Here is an 18,789-nt window from a genome sequence, read left to right on the forward strand (position 1 = left end):
TCATTGTCATGCTGGAATACCCATCCACGACCCATTTTCAATGCCCTGGCTGAGGGAAGGAGGTTCTCACCCAAGATTTGATGGTACATGGCCCCGTCCATCGTCCCTTTGATGTGGTGAAGTTGTCCTGTCCCCTTAGCAGAAAAACACTCCCAAAGCATAATGTTTCCACCTCCATGTTTGATGTTGGGGATGGTTTTCTTGGGGTCATATGCAGCATTCCTCCTCCTCCAAACACGGCGAGTTGAGTTGATGCCAAAGAGCTCAATTTTGGTCTCATCTGACCACAACACTTTCACCCAGTTGTCCTCTGAATCATTCAGACGTTCATTGGCAAACTTCAGACGGGCATGTATATGTGGTTTCTTGAGCAGGGGGACCTTGCGGGCGCTGCAGGATTTCAGTCCTTCACGGTGTAGTGTGTTACCAATTGTTTTCTTGGTGACTATGATCATTGGCAAGATCCTCCCGTGTAGTTCTGGGCTGATTCCTCACCGTTCTCATGATCATTGCAACTCCACGAGGTGAGATCTTGCATGGAGCCCCAGGCCGAGGGAGATTGACAGTTCTTTTGTGTTTCTTCCATTTGCGAATAATCGCACCAACTGTTGTCACCTTCTCACCAAGCTGCTTGGCAATGGTCTTGTAGCCCATTCCAGTCTTGTGTAGGTCTACAATCTTGTCCCTGACATCCTTGGAGAGCTCTTTGGTCTTGATCATGGTGGAGAGTTTGGAATCTGATTGATTTATTGCTTCTGTGGACAGGTGCCTTTTATACAGGTAGCAAGCTGAGATTAGGAGCACTCCCTTTAAGAGTGTGCTCCTAATCTCAGCTCGTTACCTGTATAAAAGACACCTGTGAGCCAGAAATCTTTCTGATTGAGAGGGGGTCAAATACTTTTTTCCCTCATTAAATTGCAAATCAATTTATAACATTTTTGACATACGTTTATCTGGATTTTTTTGTAGTTATTCTGTCTCTCACTGTTCAAATAAACCTACCATTAAAATTATAGACTGATAATTTCTTTGTCAGTGGGCAAACGTACAAAATCAGCAGGGGATCAAATACTTTTTTCCCTCACTGTACCAAGACAAAAAGAACTTTCCTTTGTATAGCCTTTAACGGACCGTTTGGGCAAGTGATGTTCATGAGAACCTATGAAGGCCGGCACGGCACACGACGGAGTTTGTGGTCAAAGCCATGTATCCCTAGCTCTCTAGTGACGATGTTTATACATTGCAATGGATACTCATTTGAGGCTGACTTGACCTAGGGGAGGCCGAGGACTAGTTCACATAATTGTCACTGGATGTTGGCTGTGAGCGGGAATCGAACTCGGGGTATCCCGGTTCGCAGTGCATCGCACCCCACATACCTCCCCCACACACTCTTATGAAGTGCTTCATATCAACCTAATTGATCGGGACGTTTTTTTTGGCGAACATGACCTTCGCGCTCGTGAATGTTGATGCGGTGCTTTGAATGCCAAACATATAAAATGTCAAACGTCTCCGGGTGGATCGTCCGCTATTAAAGGGTACCCCTGCTTATATCAATTCACGTGAGACTTGCTTGAATGTCTTCAATCAGAGATTCTTAAGGGACCGTTGCCAGCCATTGCCTATGACCAAATCGCCCCGAATCCACGTAATATCATCACATCTTGAACGCTAGCCAGGATTTTTGCTGGTGGACCGTGCTTACGCGAGTGAGACCGCCGTGTGTAAAACGGGTTGTCGTCGGGCTTTAGCGCTAGGTTCTGGGCAGAAGAGAGTACAACAAACAACATTGTTGGACTGCACTTCTATGTTCCCATGTCAATGCACCCCAACAATCTGCACAGAGCAGGGAAGGGAAGTGCTGTTACGTAAACCTCCCTGTCACGTGAAGGCCGACATCCAGCAGTGGATTGAGAAACGGGCTATGCGTGTACGAATCATTGCCGCAGATCACTTAACACATTTCACAAAACCCGAAGTTTTTTTTTATTTAAAATGTCAGCGGTTATGTTGATCGCGTGTTTCGTGTGCACTGGGGTGTTTTTGTTCTCTGTAAAGTATGCGATTAATGTTTCCTTTGATGCATTGGGTATTGACTAAGTGGAGGATTTTTTTGCCGAGTTAAATAATATATAACAGTCCTTGTCAATCACTGCCGCATGAAGGCCTCCACGTGCCTTTTGGTTATAGGGGGGCGGGGGGAGGGGGTTATTCGACCATACTTCACCACGCTCGTCAATACGGGCGGCAGAGGAAGTGGGAATCAAACTCGGCTCGCCGCATTTAATTAGCACAATTACGTTTGAAATAAATGAGGTTCATGAGTGCAAGTCCGCTAACTAGCGCACCACGGTGCCACCCACACACCATACAGAGATTGACATTTGACACGAGCGGCAATTTCAGCTCCTTTCCGCTTGGATGTTGTTTTCCTCCGGGCTCTTCTCGTGCCCCTTACACGTGGCAGTGTGCAGAGATGCATCGACGATTGTCATTGTCCAGCCGTTCGTCGGCAAACAAAAGCCGCTAATTGCTGCGAAAATAATGAGCATCGGGAATGCAGCAGGGCTGCTCACCAGGAGGAATTGGGTGACTACAACGCTTGGACTGTGCACACGTGCCATGGGGGTTGACGCCACACTGGACCGTATATACTTTCAGTATTATCGTCATCATCATTGATGATGATTCATACCACACCTCCCGTTGAATTAAACATGGTAAAAAGTGCAGCCCTGCAATTTGCCTGCTCACACTTCTGCTTGCATGAAAGGCCTCCACTAGAGAGAGAGCCGTAGGTAGACAGGACCTCCAAAATGTAATTTGGCCTACTCTTCAATCTCCAACGCTGGGCAGATACCTTGGAAGAGGTGGGGCGTACCCACAATCCACCCCGCCATATGCGATCTACTATGTCATCTATTTGTGGTATACTCAGTTATACTGCCGGATGGACATGTGTGATTGTTTGAAGGGGTGGGAAATTAAGAAACTTATGCCGTTGCTTCAATTCCCATGCAGTACTTGGACTATAAAGCAGATTAAGATTGATCGGTTAAGCAATACTTGATTAACGGAAAACGCCTGCAGAGTGACGGGAAGGAAAGATGTGGGAACATTTAGAACAGCCTTGGTAGATTCTGTATCTAGTGCAATGGGGCCTGGCAGTTGTTTATATATATTTTGTTATAAGCAAGAGATATCATGCAGCCTGTTTTGAACATGCCAGAGTAACTTGCAGTTGCTCCCACCAGTGTGGCCTTGAAAAAGCATTCAGTTGCTGTCTTTCAAATCCTCGCAGCTGTTTGGCCTTCAGGGAGACAACGGCATTCTATGTTTTATTTACTGTTGGCACATGCCCAGCTCATGCACGGGAGCATGGACATTTGTGACAACACGGTGACTCGGGGCCAGCCGATTGTCAACACGAAACGCCACGTGTGCTCAAATAAGGTCGGGTGAGCCTCATCGTATTCCTTTTTTACACATAAACCGAGAGAGCGAGAGACATGCACGCAATTCAATTAAGGCCATATTTTGATGTAAATTAAATTTGGGATTGGAAGGTGTACAAGTTTAGCTTTTGCCGCACTTGCACGCTCAGCGTAATATTACGCACACTAATTAAAAGGCCTCTTTGAAAAGGGGTGGGGAGAAAAAGTGACCAGCATCATCCGCGTTGCATTTGTGGTATTGGCGGTATTGGATGTGGTGCAGGGCGCCGTGTCGGTGATACAAATATTCACCCGTCATTCCTGTTGCGTGCCTTTTCGGAGGTGAATTATTGTCGGCCCCTTTTGCCACGTGCCATCAGCGGTTGCGATAAAATTCCCGTGTCGAAGATTGCACGGGAAGAGGTGCGCGCGTAACGAACGGCGGCAGCGGCCGTGTTTACAATGCCTTATTTCCCCCGTACCGATGTTTTCCGCTGCGTAATGTCCCCTTCATATCCAGTAATCATTTTAACGTCTTGTCGGCTGCGCCGTTGGCGTGATAGCGCTGTAAAATGAAGGACGGTTCTGTATTTCATCCGCTCTGTGGCATGGTCTTGGAAAATTCTTTTTTTCCCAAAAAAACAGGCAAAACCGCCCCCAGCCCCCCCACTCACCACCCCCAATAATAATTTCGCATACTGAAATGCGCAAATCGTAAATAAAATAAGGATTTCATAATATACCGACCGATATAACTACACAATGCGTGAAATTCGGCGATAAAATTATACGATTTGATCTTATTAAATATATTTAATTTGGAGCCACTCCCAACTAGTCTTTGTCAACCACAGTTCTCCCTAAAAAAAAGAATGAAACACAAATTTAAACATCCTCAGGGATTTCAATATTCAGTTGCAAAATAATATTTACACCCGGAAAGATCCTCGCGTTAGAAGCACTCGTCCGGTTCGTGGGTCTCTTCTCGATGGCTTTTAAATTCCATTACGGACCTGGTCTACGTCACGTGGAAATTTTTTTTTTTTAAACTGAGGGCCTTGAGATTTATGGGAAAATCAACACTGGGTAATACAAACACTCGGTATACTGCAGGGGTGTGAGCTAGCATGTGCGTGCGTGTGCGTGAATAATTTGGGCACTCGCACTCTATCTGCGCGATTCGGGGGGTGATTTAGCGCGAGTATATTTGAAGCTTGGGCGAGTTTGTGCTAATGTACACACAAGAATTGCAGGGCATGAGCACAAAGGCGGCATTGCGATCGGCACATCTTAAAAGCGCGCGCAATATATGTGCCGTACATGCAGATCGGAATTCGACTATTTATTTGCACTGGAGGAGGAATCCAATGAGCTGCTATAAAGCTTTTTTCCACAGATGTCCAGTAGGGGCAGGTCAGAACGTTACAACAAACAATACAAAAACACGATACGAGTGCCAGGTATAGGAAAGGTAAACAAATCACTTTGAAAAAATTGTACAAATAAAATTAAACTATATTTTTTTATTTCGATTTGAAGCTTTCGTGACTGCAGGGATTCATATTCTTGGTTCTTTCGGTAAAGTCACGTAGAAGGGAAATAATAAAATAATGCAAATAAAACAATGAAATGTATTTGTATCATTTATTTGTATTCTTTTATTATTTCCCTTCTATGTGACTCTACCGAAATAAAACTGTGAAATGTATTTGTATTATTTTATTATTTCCCTTCTACATGACTTTACCGAAAGAACCAAGAATATATATATTTTTTTATCTTACGAGGTAAAGCCCACTGACCATGTTGACTTATTTGTCAGAAGCGACCTGGCCGCAAATTATAGCTCAACAAAGTGGAAATCTCTAGCAGAAAAATAATCTAAATGCTCTAAATGCGTCGTCATACATGACGACATATGTGGCAGTACGCGTGTTAAGTCCGCGAGTTAAGAGTATGCAACTTGACAGTGCTCACTGGACACAGGTTACAGATGCCCGCAGATGCACAGATGCATTTGCAAATATTCATAAGCCAAGGCGTCCAGTCAAACATTCCCAAGTCGCCGTGAGGGAAGGAAGCAAAAATAAATAAACGTGGAGCATCGCTGACTTGAGAAGAAGGAAAAAAAAACGCACGTGCACACGCGTGTACAAGCCAGCCGTGGTGCACACAACACACGCGCGCACGCACACACGCACACACGCACGCACGCATGCACGCACAACCATTATTTTTCTTTCCGTCCGGTCGCCCTTGTTTTGTCAGTCTACCTAATGATAATGAAGCGTGGTATTCGTGAACGGCAGACGCCCCGGTCCCATCGGACGAGCACACACTCAGCCAGCCAGCCAGTCGGCCGGTCACGCAGCCAGCCAGCCAGCCAGTGAGCTCGCTGGTGCTCTCCATGTGACACGTTCGCCGGCGTCGGAGGGGTAAAATGTGGAGCGGCGCTTCGGCGCAAAGCAAGGGATGGGAGTGCGTGGCAGCGGCGTTGAATATTACCTTGTTGCCGCTCTGAGTTATTGCCGCTTCGCCCGAACGCTCTGCGGGAATCCGTTGCTCTGCTTCCCGTGAGCGGCGCTGCCTCGTTTGCCCTGGGATCTGTCGATGCAAACCGAGCGGATTTTTTAATCGGCGGCTCGTCAAAGTAAGTCTTTTAACCTCTTTACGACTAAACAACGGCCGCTCGGTTTTGGCTGTGTGCGAGGCAGGACGGCCGTTCTTCGTACGTTGGCGCGATCTTTGTTATTTGTGGGTGTGTGTGTGCCTATTTAGAGACATCGGCTTCATTGTGTTAAAAATCTCCGTTTCCCAGTCTGATGTCCTTCCGAAATCAAACAGTTTAACACTCGTGTTTTTTTCACGCGCAGCTGCGGTCATAAGCGTGAGTAAAAGGAATTGCTTATATTGCTAATCAAACTTTTCATCCGTTCTGAATGTTAATTCCATTTAAGTAAAAACTATTTTGAAGATTGACTGTGATGGACAGCAGTGATCCTCGTCTGCATAAAAAAAAAATCGCCTCTTAAAAAAACGTACGTTATCAAATTTTCTTCCTTTGCATGTTTTACTACAAATATGCTCGGTCAATGCAAAATTAACTCCTTCTAATAGCTGTCTATTTTGGTGTTTGAACATCTTAACGCCCGTATTTTGCCAGGAAGGGTGAACCTTTTTAACCCTAATAGTTAAAAAAATATATATAATCTTATAATCTTCAACTTGATCGTATCCACTTTGGACAGTTTTTTTGCCCATTTATGCTCTTAGTTTTATATGTAACGAGGCTTGGTGCAGTGACAGAATTTAGCAATCAACTGATCGCCTTGCCAAGTTGAAATGCGTCTTTAATGCGTAATCTCCGACGGTTATGGATGCGCACATCCTCAGTGCTCGCCACGAGCAGTCGACATTCATTAAATCTCACACTAATGCTCACACACTGCACCGCTACCTGGGCTATAGCCGTGCAGCCGCTGTGTCTGGCTTCGTGTGCCATTGACGCGTCTGTTACAACTCATTTACCTCTGGCAGTGTTTTTGTTTATGTATTCATTCACGCTGCTTGCAATCAAACTACATTGTATGTACATTTGTTTGACAGTAGCCAGGAAAAAAAGGGATAAATGGTTATGTTGTTGTTATTTTTTTGTATCTATCGCTGCCGACTTGCGCGACTTACCCGATGCTGCGCGCTCAAAGCGATGCGGTGGTCGACGTTTAATCCCGTCTTGGCATTACGTGGGATTTTCGAGCCAGGGTTTACTTGAGGTGCACGTGGAATGTTAAAATGATAATCCACGTTATTCCTCACGGTGATGATGGGTCACTGCGAGGCGGTGGTCCTCAGGATATCGACGGGAATGCAGATTTTGTTGCCAGGCTCGAGTTGGCCCTGGCTGTCGAACTGAAAACAACGCGGCTCGTGGTGGTGGACTTACACGCGTACAGAGAGACGCCGTTTTAACCCTCATCGCCATCATCAGCCAGGATCAATCCGATGCTGCATGAAGGCTTCCCCAAAGCCTCCGCCGCCACCTCGCACCATCCTGCGATGTAATAATCAACCTAGCACCCGCGTACAGACCGAGTTCGTCGCTGTGGGCTCGTTCCGTGAACACCAGGGTCTGCCACTGCCTTCTTGGTCTTGACCGTCGATCGTCATCCCCTGTCACCACGACACGCGTAGTGTCCTGTGTCCAAGCACACAGGGTACTGTACTTTTGTTCACAGTTCGGGTGATGTCATTAGCCTGCGCATGTTCTCGAATCCACGTGTTTCCCCCCCTTTTCTGTCTTCCGTTGTGATCTCACGATCTTGTAATCACAGACGTTGAATGCAACTTTGTGAGCGAGAGAGAGAGAAAAAAGTCGCATGTCTTTGCTGAACAAGTTGCAAGAGGAATGAGGTTACTACGAAATAAAATGTAATCAATAACACGAAGTACGGCGTATTCTTGCACTCTAGTTTTCAATGTATTCTATTGTAACACGCGGAATTAAATGCATTGCAAATTGGCGCTCGACAGCTCGCACACCATGATTAAGGAATGTGTTTCGCGATGTTGCTTTGAGCTGTAGTGGTTTACACGCTACACTACAAACGAACTACACACCCGGCGACTCCGAGTTCGATTCCTGCTCACGGCCAACGCCGGTGACGATTATCTGAACCGGTCCTGAGCCTCCCCTAAGTCGCATCACCCTCAAATGAGTACGTATTGTTGGGAAACAAAGGTGGCCGGGCGTGGTTCTGGCCACCCACTCCCTCATGTGCCGTGTCAGCCTTCGGTAACAGCACTGGCGCATTGATGGGTGACCGCCGCGCGCAACAGACAGGTGTTATAGGCTTCGTGGTGGACAGTTGACGGCAGTGCGACAATACGCGGCGTTCTGCAGAGAGATGGAGATGAATAAAGAAGGAGGGTTTAAAGAGGAATATTCCGACGGAATCCACTTGGCTCGTGGGTGTTAACTGCATTGGATGAGCGCTCCTGGCTCCCTGTGGCCACTCGGCGGTTTGTCTAACTTAACAAGGGGGCGTGAATCGATAGGAGATGACCGGAGGTCAGGTTTGGGGGTGGCCCTCCGAGGCATTCAATCCTGGAGCAATTGCTCGTATCGAGGCGATGGTTATGGAAGATCGGCAAATTAGGGCGGCAGAGGAGCGGGAGTGCTGCGCCGACATCGAGGTGCGTGCAAGGTGTCGGTCGGTCGGCTCGTCGCCACGTCACGAGTCACCAGGGCCCCCGATGTCCATCCACTTTCGTGCTCGTGCAGTGACTCGGAAAGTAGTCGTGAGGCAGCATTAAAGAAGTGATATTTGTTGAAAACCCCACTCAATGATATTTTGTTGAACGCATCCATGCTCACTTTGTTTATGATCCTCAGCACCGTTTTAATGTACGTATACAACCTTTTGCCAACCCACCGCTGGATGAGGGCCTCCCCACCACGCCTTGCTCGTTGTGAGGATTACGGAACTATGCTTCACGACGCTGGTTAGTGCTGCTTTGTGTAGGCATGAAAAAAGGCAGTACAGTACAGCAGCGGCTTTTCCTACTGCCCATCAAGTTGCCCCGTGGCCTATAGCATCCTGTTATGCATTGTGTTCACCCACCTGAGCACGATACAGGCTCAAACCTGCTTAACTTCGGAGATAATACGATGGCGGGTGTGTTCCCAGTAACTTGGTCGTATGCACTGTTCAAAAACATTGCTCATTATACAGTTTCAGAAATTTATAGTCGTGCGTTTTGTCCAAGAGAAGCAAATTCAATTGAAATGTAAGCTCCAAATGTACAGGCATCTGGGTCTGCATCGAACCCACGACCTCCTGTATACCTGGCGAGGTAGTTAACATCTCGTCGCTTATATTCGCTGTGGCTCGAATTTAAAGGTAGGTACTCAGGTTCATGGTACTGTGTGTTAGTGACTGCCACCACCATATAGAAGTGTATATATATGCACATACTAACCTCATGCACCACAGTTAAGTGCACATAAATAACACATTTAATTGAACTTTTAACTAATGAAGAGAGGTAAGAATGAGTTTTTTTTAGATAAATTAAGACCGTCTTCCAGGATTATGAGGCTATTAATATTTTATCGGCGTGATAAAATTGCGATTGTTGTATTGTAAAATCACTTTATATGAAAAAGAACACCAATCTGTAACAACCACGAAAGTAGCGTACATGTATATCCTGTATGGAAGTGCATTCAGGGCATCTTATGTGCACATTTCCATTATATAATGTGTTATTTGTGCTGTATGGGTTTAAATTAATTCAAGTAATTAAATTCAGGGTAAAAGGTGTTGGTAAATCACCTATAATTGGATGTACAATTTAACGCACAAAATTCTTTAAAATTTATTGCAAAAGAAAACGTTTTTTGACTTTTAAGACGTGTAAATTATAGCTCAAAACATAAAAAGGGACCATGTGTTGAGGCCAGCTTGGGAAAAAGTGATTATATTTACAAACAAAATTAGGTTGCATTTAAAGATGATTAAAAAAACACACGCATGGTTTTTCATGTATTTGTTTACTGGAATGTATGTCTTGTAATTGACTTCCTTTGGCTTGGCATTCTCTTCGGATGAGTTTCGCATTCTCTAAAGCGGCTGTTTCGATTCTCCCGAATCGTGGCCACGGATGGGTTCACTTATTTTTCTGGTGCATGCCCCTTTTTGCATGCATGTGTCGATTCGTGCCCACTCAGCTCTTCCAGTGGTAGTGTCCCCTGGCAAGTGGAGAAGCTTTAAAACGAAAGTAATACATCAGTGAGAGCCACCTGTGATGTTGTGGAACTTTAAATGCGAGTTTCGTTGCTTGTGCGAGCGCGGAGTATAAGTGCTACCTGTGCCGTTTTCACCAAACATTTTTCACTCTTTTGAGGCAGCTGCCCTGAGAAATCTCCAAATCTCCCCGGGACATTAAAAGTCCTGGCCTTTTTCAGTTGCGTATTAACAGACCGTCAAGACAACGCACTAACATGAGGTTCTCCCTGCCGGTTTATTCTTCTTCCTCCCTCCCTCCTTGATATGTGCTGGGTTTTTGTATCTGAGATGTGGCATTTTGGGCAACAACTGCTCGACCTGAGCTAGAAGTGTTCTGATACCTGCATTGTCTTTGTGCTGTTCGCCTTTTGGCGTTCTCCGGTCTGACACTGGTGAGACAAGGCCATGAAGAAGGCTGTCTCTGGTGTAGGCCAATCAGTTTCAAAGCCGATGTATATATTATCAGACAATGTATGTTTGCATATTTTGCCACGAGTTTGTGTGATTTAATGCAAAAGGTATCCAAATGGTGTTTGAACATCTTAACACCTGTTTTTTTTCTTCCAGAAAACGGTAAAACCCATTTTAACTTTTCAGAATTTTGGATACTGGCAAAAAAAAAGGTCCCTTGGATAAGGCATAGGTTGTTGACAGATTTCACCATGAGCCTCAGCCAATCAATGACGGGGCCGGAGCCTCGAGAACCCGGAGTCAAATCATGGGTTCGCTTCCTCGGTAGACCTCACGTAGGGGGCCGTTCAGCAACGCCGGACCGTTTAGCGATGCTGATCTGGGCCTCGAGGGACTGCCCCCCCCCCCCCCCCACTGAGCTGTCTATCGCCGAGCTCCCTGCGAAACCGTGGCGGCGGAAGCCTTCAGCCACCGCCTCCATCGAGGTGGCCCTCGCGCGTCGCGGCAATTCAAAAACCGTGGGCGGTGAGCGCTACAGAGGCAGGAAAATACGATGGATGAATCCAATTAGGCACACCGGCGCGGAGGATCGCCTAAAATGCAGTTAATCAGTGTCTTAGTGCAAGATGTTAATTACCGGGGCTTTGTAAGCTTATAGGTGCTTTGCGGGTATATTGAAGCAAATGTCTGATCCAAACATAATCCATCTCATTATGCAGCACGCCTGGGCGTTATTACATGACAAGGCAGCGACTGACCTGCCATACGTGACGTGCCTCTGCAATGGCTTGCAGCGTTTCGATATGTGTACGTGTACGCGCCGCGGTCCCCGATTTAACCGTTCAACGGACGCCGGTCGATTCTGCATCATAAAATATAAATAAAACCTCACGAACGGATGGCGCCAACGTTTCATTGCGGCAGTGAGCCGCGGGTAGCATCCTGGTATCTTTTTGGACGACAACGTTGCCCTAAGGTTTAATTTACGAGGAACGTAAATTTCATTGCAGGACGAATTGAACGGAGACATCTCTTAAATTCACTCCACTGCATTTCCCCAAATATCTCGACCACACGTAAACACTTTGCGTCGTACTGTTAAACGTTACCGTTCATCCATAGGACACCGTAATCGTTATCATCGTCGTCGTCTTTGTTGCAGTCATTTGGCTTCGACTAACAGTGAATGCACTTAACTTATTTTTCTAGTAACAGATGGCATTGCCCTTGAGCACAACGCAAGTTCGGGAGCCACCTTATCCACAACTTGGCGTAGTGAGTGTTGCGTCTGATGTGCAGTTTGATGTCCAAAGAGTTAATCCGAGCCGCAGGTAGGGTATTTTTGGACAAAGCGATGCGGTGATCGCAGTGATGCTGAAATCTTCTCGAGTGTTCTATTGGCTGTAACAAGGTCTCTAGCCTACAAAAAGCACGTCTTAAAACATATCACTTGTCTGTTACCACTGGCAACCATTGCTATAGCTAGACAGTCCTGTGTTTGTGGATGCGGTGACACCGATGGCTGTGGTGGTTGAAGAGTTACTTGTGATCGTGATATTGAACCGTGCTTGAGTGGTTCTTGAGACAGTGATGAATGACAGTATAAAGGTATTGTGATAGAATTGATTGTGTTGAAGAATGCAGAAATGTTTTTTGGGAACTTGATGATAATGATTATGTTGGTGGTGGTGATGAGTTTGCTGCTGATATGAGCAATTACAGCACAAACTATTGCCATGGCTTTAAATTAATTAATGTGACATATTCCAGCAGACGTCAACGGGATTAAGTATTAACGTTTAACCTTGCTGGGTCTAATCGTCATAATAAAATTGATACATTACACTATGTAACACGATTTTTGTCCGTGGGTAGTAAGTGTTATTTTTAAATTGCTTATGCCTAAAAAGTATAGAAAGTAGCTATTTTCTCCACACACTTTGCTTTTGTGACCAGGACTTTATGTGAAGGAATGACACAAATGAACACCACGTTTTCTCATTGAAAATAGATAAATTAAAAAATGTCACTGTCCTGGTCATAAAAGCAAAGTTGGTGGGGAATAATAGCCATTTTCTGTACTTTTGAGGCATAAGCAATTAGGAAATAACACTTGGTACCCAGGAACAAAAAAATTATATATTTGTTACACAGTGTTATTAATGGAGTGGATTATTAATTTAGCTTTTGTGTCCTGGTCACAAAAGCATAGTTAGTGGGGAATAATAGCCATGTTCTGTACTTTTTTTTTCCTAGTGGGTTGATGAATTGGACAGCTTATTGGAGTTGTCGCAGGGAAACTCCACGCGTGCCTTGCGGAAGTCATTCCTCCACCTTCCATTCATGTATTTTCTTTCAGACCAAGTTATCCTATTGAACATAATCCCTTCGAAAGCCATCATATTAGTAAAGCAAAATTAATTATTGTAAATGCATATGCATGTTTTGTTTTGGCACATTTATTACGTAAAAAAATTGCTCTAAATGGAACGTTGATAAATGCAAAGCATGTTGATAAAATATTTTGGAGTATTTTCTCCAGGCAATGATTCTCAAAGGAACGAAAAGATGAACACGTGGATTAGAGAACTGTTGAAAAAAGTGAGTGGCCTTGGGCAGGACACGTTTCTTGAAGGGATGACGACCGAAGATGGTAAAGAATAATTAAGGAGTTGGCAGGCAAGGAATGGTATTGCATCCGAGAGAATAGCACTCACCCCAACAGTCTAATGAAGACTATACGGGAGATCTTCATGCTGTTTGTTCATGCGTGCTTGCTTCCTAGGAGATCCTTCATTGTTTCGCCCCTTTGAATAAAGCGATCGCGCACTCTTACAAAACTCAACGTCGAAGAGGCCGCAATGGATAGCGACCCTTCATGTTAACTCTTCGTCACCCCGTGGCATCCCCTCGGTCAAAAAAACCAAAACCCACCGGACGATTGTGCGCGGTGGCCCAGATCCCCGTGCTCCTCTTATTTTATTATCGGAGCACGCACCACGTGCTTTTGTAATACACGCACCACGTGCTTCTGTAATACACGCACCACGCCTGACTTGAGTTTTTGCCACCGCTCGAGTCTGTGCTGCGTCATTTTCACTCTCAGTCAGCACAGCGGCACAGGTCCACTCGGCGGCATTCCGTCTCGTGCGCTGTGGACTCGGCATGCTTTATTTCTAGCCGGGGTGAGCCAGGCGGGGAAGGGGGGGGGGGGATTGTGGATGCGTACCAGAAAGCCGAGCTCTACGGGCACTGGCGCGCACTTAACAAAAATTGCCGTTTTTTTTTGTGCGGCGTTTTGAGCCTCCCCCGGTGCGTCTGTGTGCGTGTGTTTTGTTGTTGTTGTTTGCAGGCTGGCAAGACGCCCATAGAGGACCTGTTCACCTCCCTGCGCGATGGCCGGAGGCTGCTCGAGTTGCTGGAAATCATTTTGGGCCAGAAGTTGGTGAGTGTCCGTGGTGAAATAATGCTTTCTTTCCTCAGCAACTCTTGCCGTTTTGTAGCGCCGTCGTGGTTAAATTGCCAATTGTGCGGATTCTATTATCTGGCGCACCGCTGCTCCGGGGGAAGCTCTCGTCATTGAAGCTTGCAAGAGAACTCTACTCATCATCCGGGCTGAAAGGCAGACGATTGCAGCTCGATACGAAACACCGACGCCCGTTGTGTGGCCATTCGGTACACTGTGAACATGTGAGAGAACGTCTCCTCGGGAATAACAAAGCACTCTTTAGTCTCAAAGCACAAACCCAATGGGCTAGTTCGACGCACCGATTCCCGTGTGATAATCACCCCTCCGTTTGGAACTTTGCGATCCGCATGCAATGCGAGCAGTCGACCAAGCCCTCGTTGATTTGTGACGATCGTTAAAACGGATAAATGTATTCTGAGAACATCTGTGGGGGGAGAAGGGAGTGGAGCCACATTGTGGTGTTGACCCTAACGACCTATGTTGAAATCCTGGCCATCCGGTGAAAAATCGCCGGGTACTCCAATGATATCTTAACCAGTCCTGGGGCTGCCTTCACCCGTCAGCACTCACCAGCGTTGGGGAAGTATTGTCAACAACTACTACCACTTGCCACTAAGTGGCAGAGATGTCACCACGGCGCTTGCGCCAGGCTATGTGTACTTTAAGGCCACGTGAAGTATCGAACGCTCGCTGGCAGGAGGTCACGGAAGAGACCCAGGTGCCATGGGTTTGACTGATTGAGATGACCAGCAGATGCACTAAACAACTCCCGTGACTGACATGGTGGTGTGGTGAGGTCATCATCAAGCAGGATCAATAAGAGGCCGTACAGTATTATTGTATATAAAATATATCAAAATCATCGCAATGCTGCCACAGTGGTTCACACACTGGACTTGCCATCCAGAGGTCGCCGATTAGATTCAACCTCCCGGCGCGGCAGTTTAAGCAACGGTGCAGGTTTCTTAAATCTTTACCTAACCCCCCCCGCGTCTGTAAACCCAGCAGTATAAATGGTCACATCACAGTAAAGTTGGCCAGCAGGTCGCGTGTGGTGGGGTAAAGTGTTGGTAACGTCTTCTTCCAGTGTGGAAGAGTAGGCCAAATACCCTCTAGAAGGGCTCTCTAGAGCGCCCTCTGGTGGAGGCAATTGCAGGGCTGCGCCTTCACCTTCATATTTTATCTGCCATATAGTATTAATAAAACTAAAAACTTTAACATAAAGAGACAGAAAACTTGCAAAAAAATGTTCGGGCCTAGATTTCAACAACACAGGTGTGAAATGTGAATTGCGAAAAATAATTACCATTGTAAACTCAATGTATTCGTCATTCGAGTTGATTTTGCTTGCAGAATCCCATTTCCTCATTATCGTAAAGTACTAACACAAGTGTTTTTGCCTTTAAATTGTGCAAAATGAATTAGTGCCTGACTAAATTACACGTTTCTTGATTATTGTTGAATTTGTTCGGCATGGATGATTCCAATGACCATCACTGGCAGGCTGACATCCGTTATGGCTTGCATTGTAACTAATTTGCAATTAAAATCTAATTGACAGATTGAAATGCAAATACCTTCGCCAACTTTGACCTGTTAGAACAAGCCAACATCATAACCAAAACCTTCGCGCCGATATCAAACTCCTTCATCGTTATTACATGCCAATGAATGACATCGTGAAGATAAGAAATCATTTACCAAATCATCGTCATCGGTCATGATCAATCCGCCGCTGCATTAAGGCCTCACTTAAGGGCCGTTGTCGTCTCTCACGGTTCTGCGACGTAACAAATTTCGCCAAGCGCCTGCGCGAGAGCCGATCTCATCGCTCCCGTCTCTGCGCCGGGCCGCCACTTGGCCGCGTTTGATTCGACGACAGCGGCGGGCTCGGTCGTTCATCTCCAATGTCGACCGTCAACCCTTTCAGCAACGTGTCCAGCCAAAGCCCCTTTTAACTTTTCGTTGACCTTTGTCTTTGACCTTTGTCGTTGACCTGCTTGCGTTCTCTAATCCGCGCGTTCCTCTTTCTGCCTCCTTAAGTGTAATTCCGAGCACATGCGTCTTGGTGAATGCTTCATTTTCTGATCTAGATTTTGCGTTAGTGATCCACGTCTCCGAACCGCATGTCGCAGCGGGTAGTGCGCACCGATTGACAAACATTATTTTTCATGCACACCACGTTGTCAGGTTAAGCTTTCCAACAGCAATCCATACAACCTATTCTCTCGTCAGCCTCTTAAGTTCGTCATTTTGATTCCGGTACGGTTCCACGGAGCTGTCCTAGGTACGAATATTTTACTGTGTTTTTCAGCTTACGTCCGTCTGACCGATGTCTCCGATTGTTTTACAAAACATGTATATCAATGTGAAACGACTGCGAAATAATCCTAGAATGCACATATTGCGTTCGTAGATACACATGGTGTTGCACGTAGGGACTCGCACGGCAACTGGCATATGTTTGGTTTGTGGGATAGATGGAGGCGGTTTCATCATTGTATGCATTATGCTGGCCTCGTTGTTGACAGGGCTCCTCTTGGTTCTATCAATCATTCAATTAACCTCTTCTCTTTGCACCTGACTCTTAAAAAGCAAGCATGGGCTGTCCCTATTGACGATAATTAGAGTTCAGGCTGTGTGGTGGAGTCTCGGTTAAGATTCTGCATCCCATGTTCGTGTGATTTCCTCGCTGAATAGCTCTCCTTAGAATTTTTCAGAAGAAAAGCAATCAATTTTACATTACAATTGGTGATCTTATCGTGAGCCCCATTGCTGCAGCGTCCCAGAAGCGTACAGCGGCAGATATTGTAGTAACATTCTAAGATACTCGCAAGGGCAAGCTTAAACACAGTCTCAGCGACGTAAATATGAAGACAAACATCCCCTGTGTAGCCTTTAGCAGACTGCTGGGGCAAGTGCTCCTTGTGAAACATCTATTAGCCGGGAGTTAAATCAGGTCGCCGGGTTCGTAGAGCATCACGCCTGCCACTACGCTACTGCTACACGTGACGATGACGATAATAGCAGCAGCTGCCACAAAGCGGTACGGTGGTGGTGGTGGCAGTTCGGGATTGTTCACAATTCCCCACTGGAAGATCTAACTGACGATCTCTGGATCGCAAGTCCAGTCGCGCCAACCGTTACGCCGCAGCAGCACCCCCCCACATCCACCACGACAGTTTAGTGCGCCTCTAAATGTACGGACAGGTGTCGGTGTACTTCAACTCTGTTTGGTTATGCGTGACTGCAGGCTCGCGGTGTGGGTATACCGGCGTGCACGCATTTGCCGCCTTTAATGTACGCGCGCGCACCCGCTCGCCTGTCCGTATGAGGCGTTTGCGGCACGCTCCAGAACGAGATTTGCGAGCCGTGACGGCGTTATGTGCCTCTCAGCCTCTCTGCGTGTAACGCAATCGCACCACAAAAGGCGCCGAGGCACCGTCGTTACCCTGCGGGCGCAGTTTTAGCGTCCTTCCGATTTTAATTTTCGACAACTGCAAGGCGGTGACGGATGACTGAATGCAACTATATGTTTATGCTGGGGCATGATCACACGAGGCTCCGCTCATGGCACATCTATAAAGCCATTTAATGTGGGGGTTCCTTTGGTGTCATGTTCATATCGGCGAGTGAAAGATCTGGTTTTGGAAGATTTTTTTTCAAAGCAGATTTTTTAAATGACATTTTCTAATTAAAAATTGAGATTTTGTTTTTTTTAAACATTACATTTTCTAATTACTTTTTTTTAACTGCTTATAATCATAATCAGCAAGTGGCATGTGCTGAGATGAATGGTTTCATCCACTGTTTTGATTACGAATGTAAACTCTCAGCAGGCTAGGATGCAACGTCTGAAACTCTTTTCAACTTGGCCGTGCCACTCTGCAAACCTTCAAGGCATTATCAATGGTGTCTTGCTGTGCTTTTAAAAACAAAATGTTGCCTTATACTCTTGACCATAGGCAGTCTCTGCAAAACTTAAGAGCACTTTATTCTTTAAAGCATATTAATGAGCTTAAAATTTTGCCTCCCTGGGACGTTACATTTACTTCGTAGAATCACATTTTTTTGCTGAAGGTGCGCAGCATTGGCAACGTGGTAACTCACCGGGAGCTGACCGTCATCGTGCTCGCGGGTTACTGTGCTGCCCTTTGGAATTGATTATGCATGCAATGAAATTCAAATTGATATGTGTAAGTCAGCAACGCAATGGCAATTAACCAAAGTCTGCAATAAAAATTAGTTACTGACCCCACGAGTTCTGTATGATGTAAATTAATTAACGGGTTCAAGTGTCATGAATCCTTTCTTATGAAAAGCGATCATAACTTGCTCTTTGTTCTGGGGGTCCTCCATCCCCTTCCTAATCTATGTTTTCTTTTTCTTTTTTTGCAGTCCAAGGAACGTGGGACATCGCGGGTACATGCCCTGAATAATGTCAACCGCGCTCTGCAGGTGCTGCAGAAAAACAACGTAAGTCCAGTATCATCATCATCATCACCATCGTTGTCGTGGCCATTACTCAGGCGTCATCCACCTTTTTGGAGAACTGTTCTCGATGTGTTAGAATTGTGATGTCTTCTGTGGCGATCCCTTGCAGTTGTGGACGATTGTCTTCTATCCATGGCTTATATGTGAGTCCGAAGATGGCCGATGGATTGTGATGTATGCAACGTGTCAT

The 18,789-nt window shown here is 45.9% G+C and overlaps 1 protein-coding gene across 7 annotated transcripts in view; it reads left to right on the forward strand.

Moving 5' to 3' along the window:
• LOC116953045 (dystrophin) overlaps window positions 1–18,789 on the forward strand; it is a 662,108-nt gene that overhangs the window by 153,940 nt on the left and 489,379 nt on the right. For 6 of the 7 annotated variants that reach the window (XM_032972888.2, XM_032972885.2, XM_032972886.2 and 3 more), the window contains 2 exons: window positions 13,989–14,081; window positions 18,504–18,581. In XM_032972888.2, coding sequence (XP_032828779.1) covers window positions 13,989–14,081; window positions 18,504–18,581 — 171 coding nt within the window. Of the gene's footprint in view, window positions 1–5,964; window positions 6,088–13,988; window positions 14,082–18,503; window positions 18,582–18,789 lie in introns of those variants that run through there. The other variant, XM_032972892.2, reaches the window with a different exon arrangement.

The sequence above is a fragment of the Petromyzon marinus genome, chromosome 49 (genome assembly GCF_048934315.1).
Source record: "Petromyzon marinus isolate PM22_M1 ecotype Great Lakes invasive population chromosome 49, UKy_Petmar_22M1.pri1.0, whole genome shotgun sequence".
In the NCBI taxonomy this organism is placed as follows: Eukaryota; Metazoa; Chordata; class Hyperoartia; order Petromyzontiformes; family Petromyzontidae; genus Petromyzon; species Petromyzon marinus.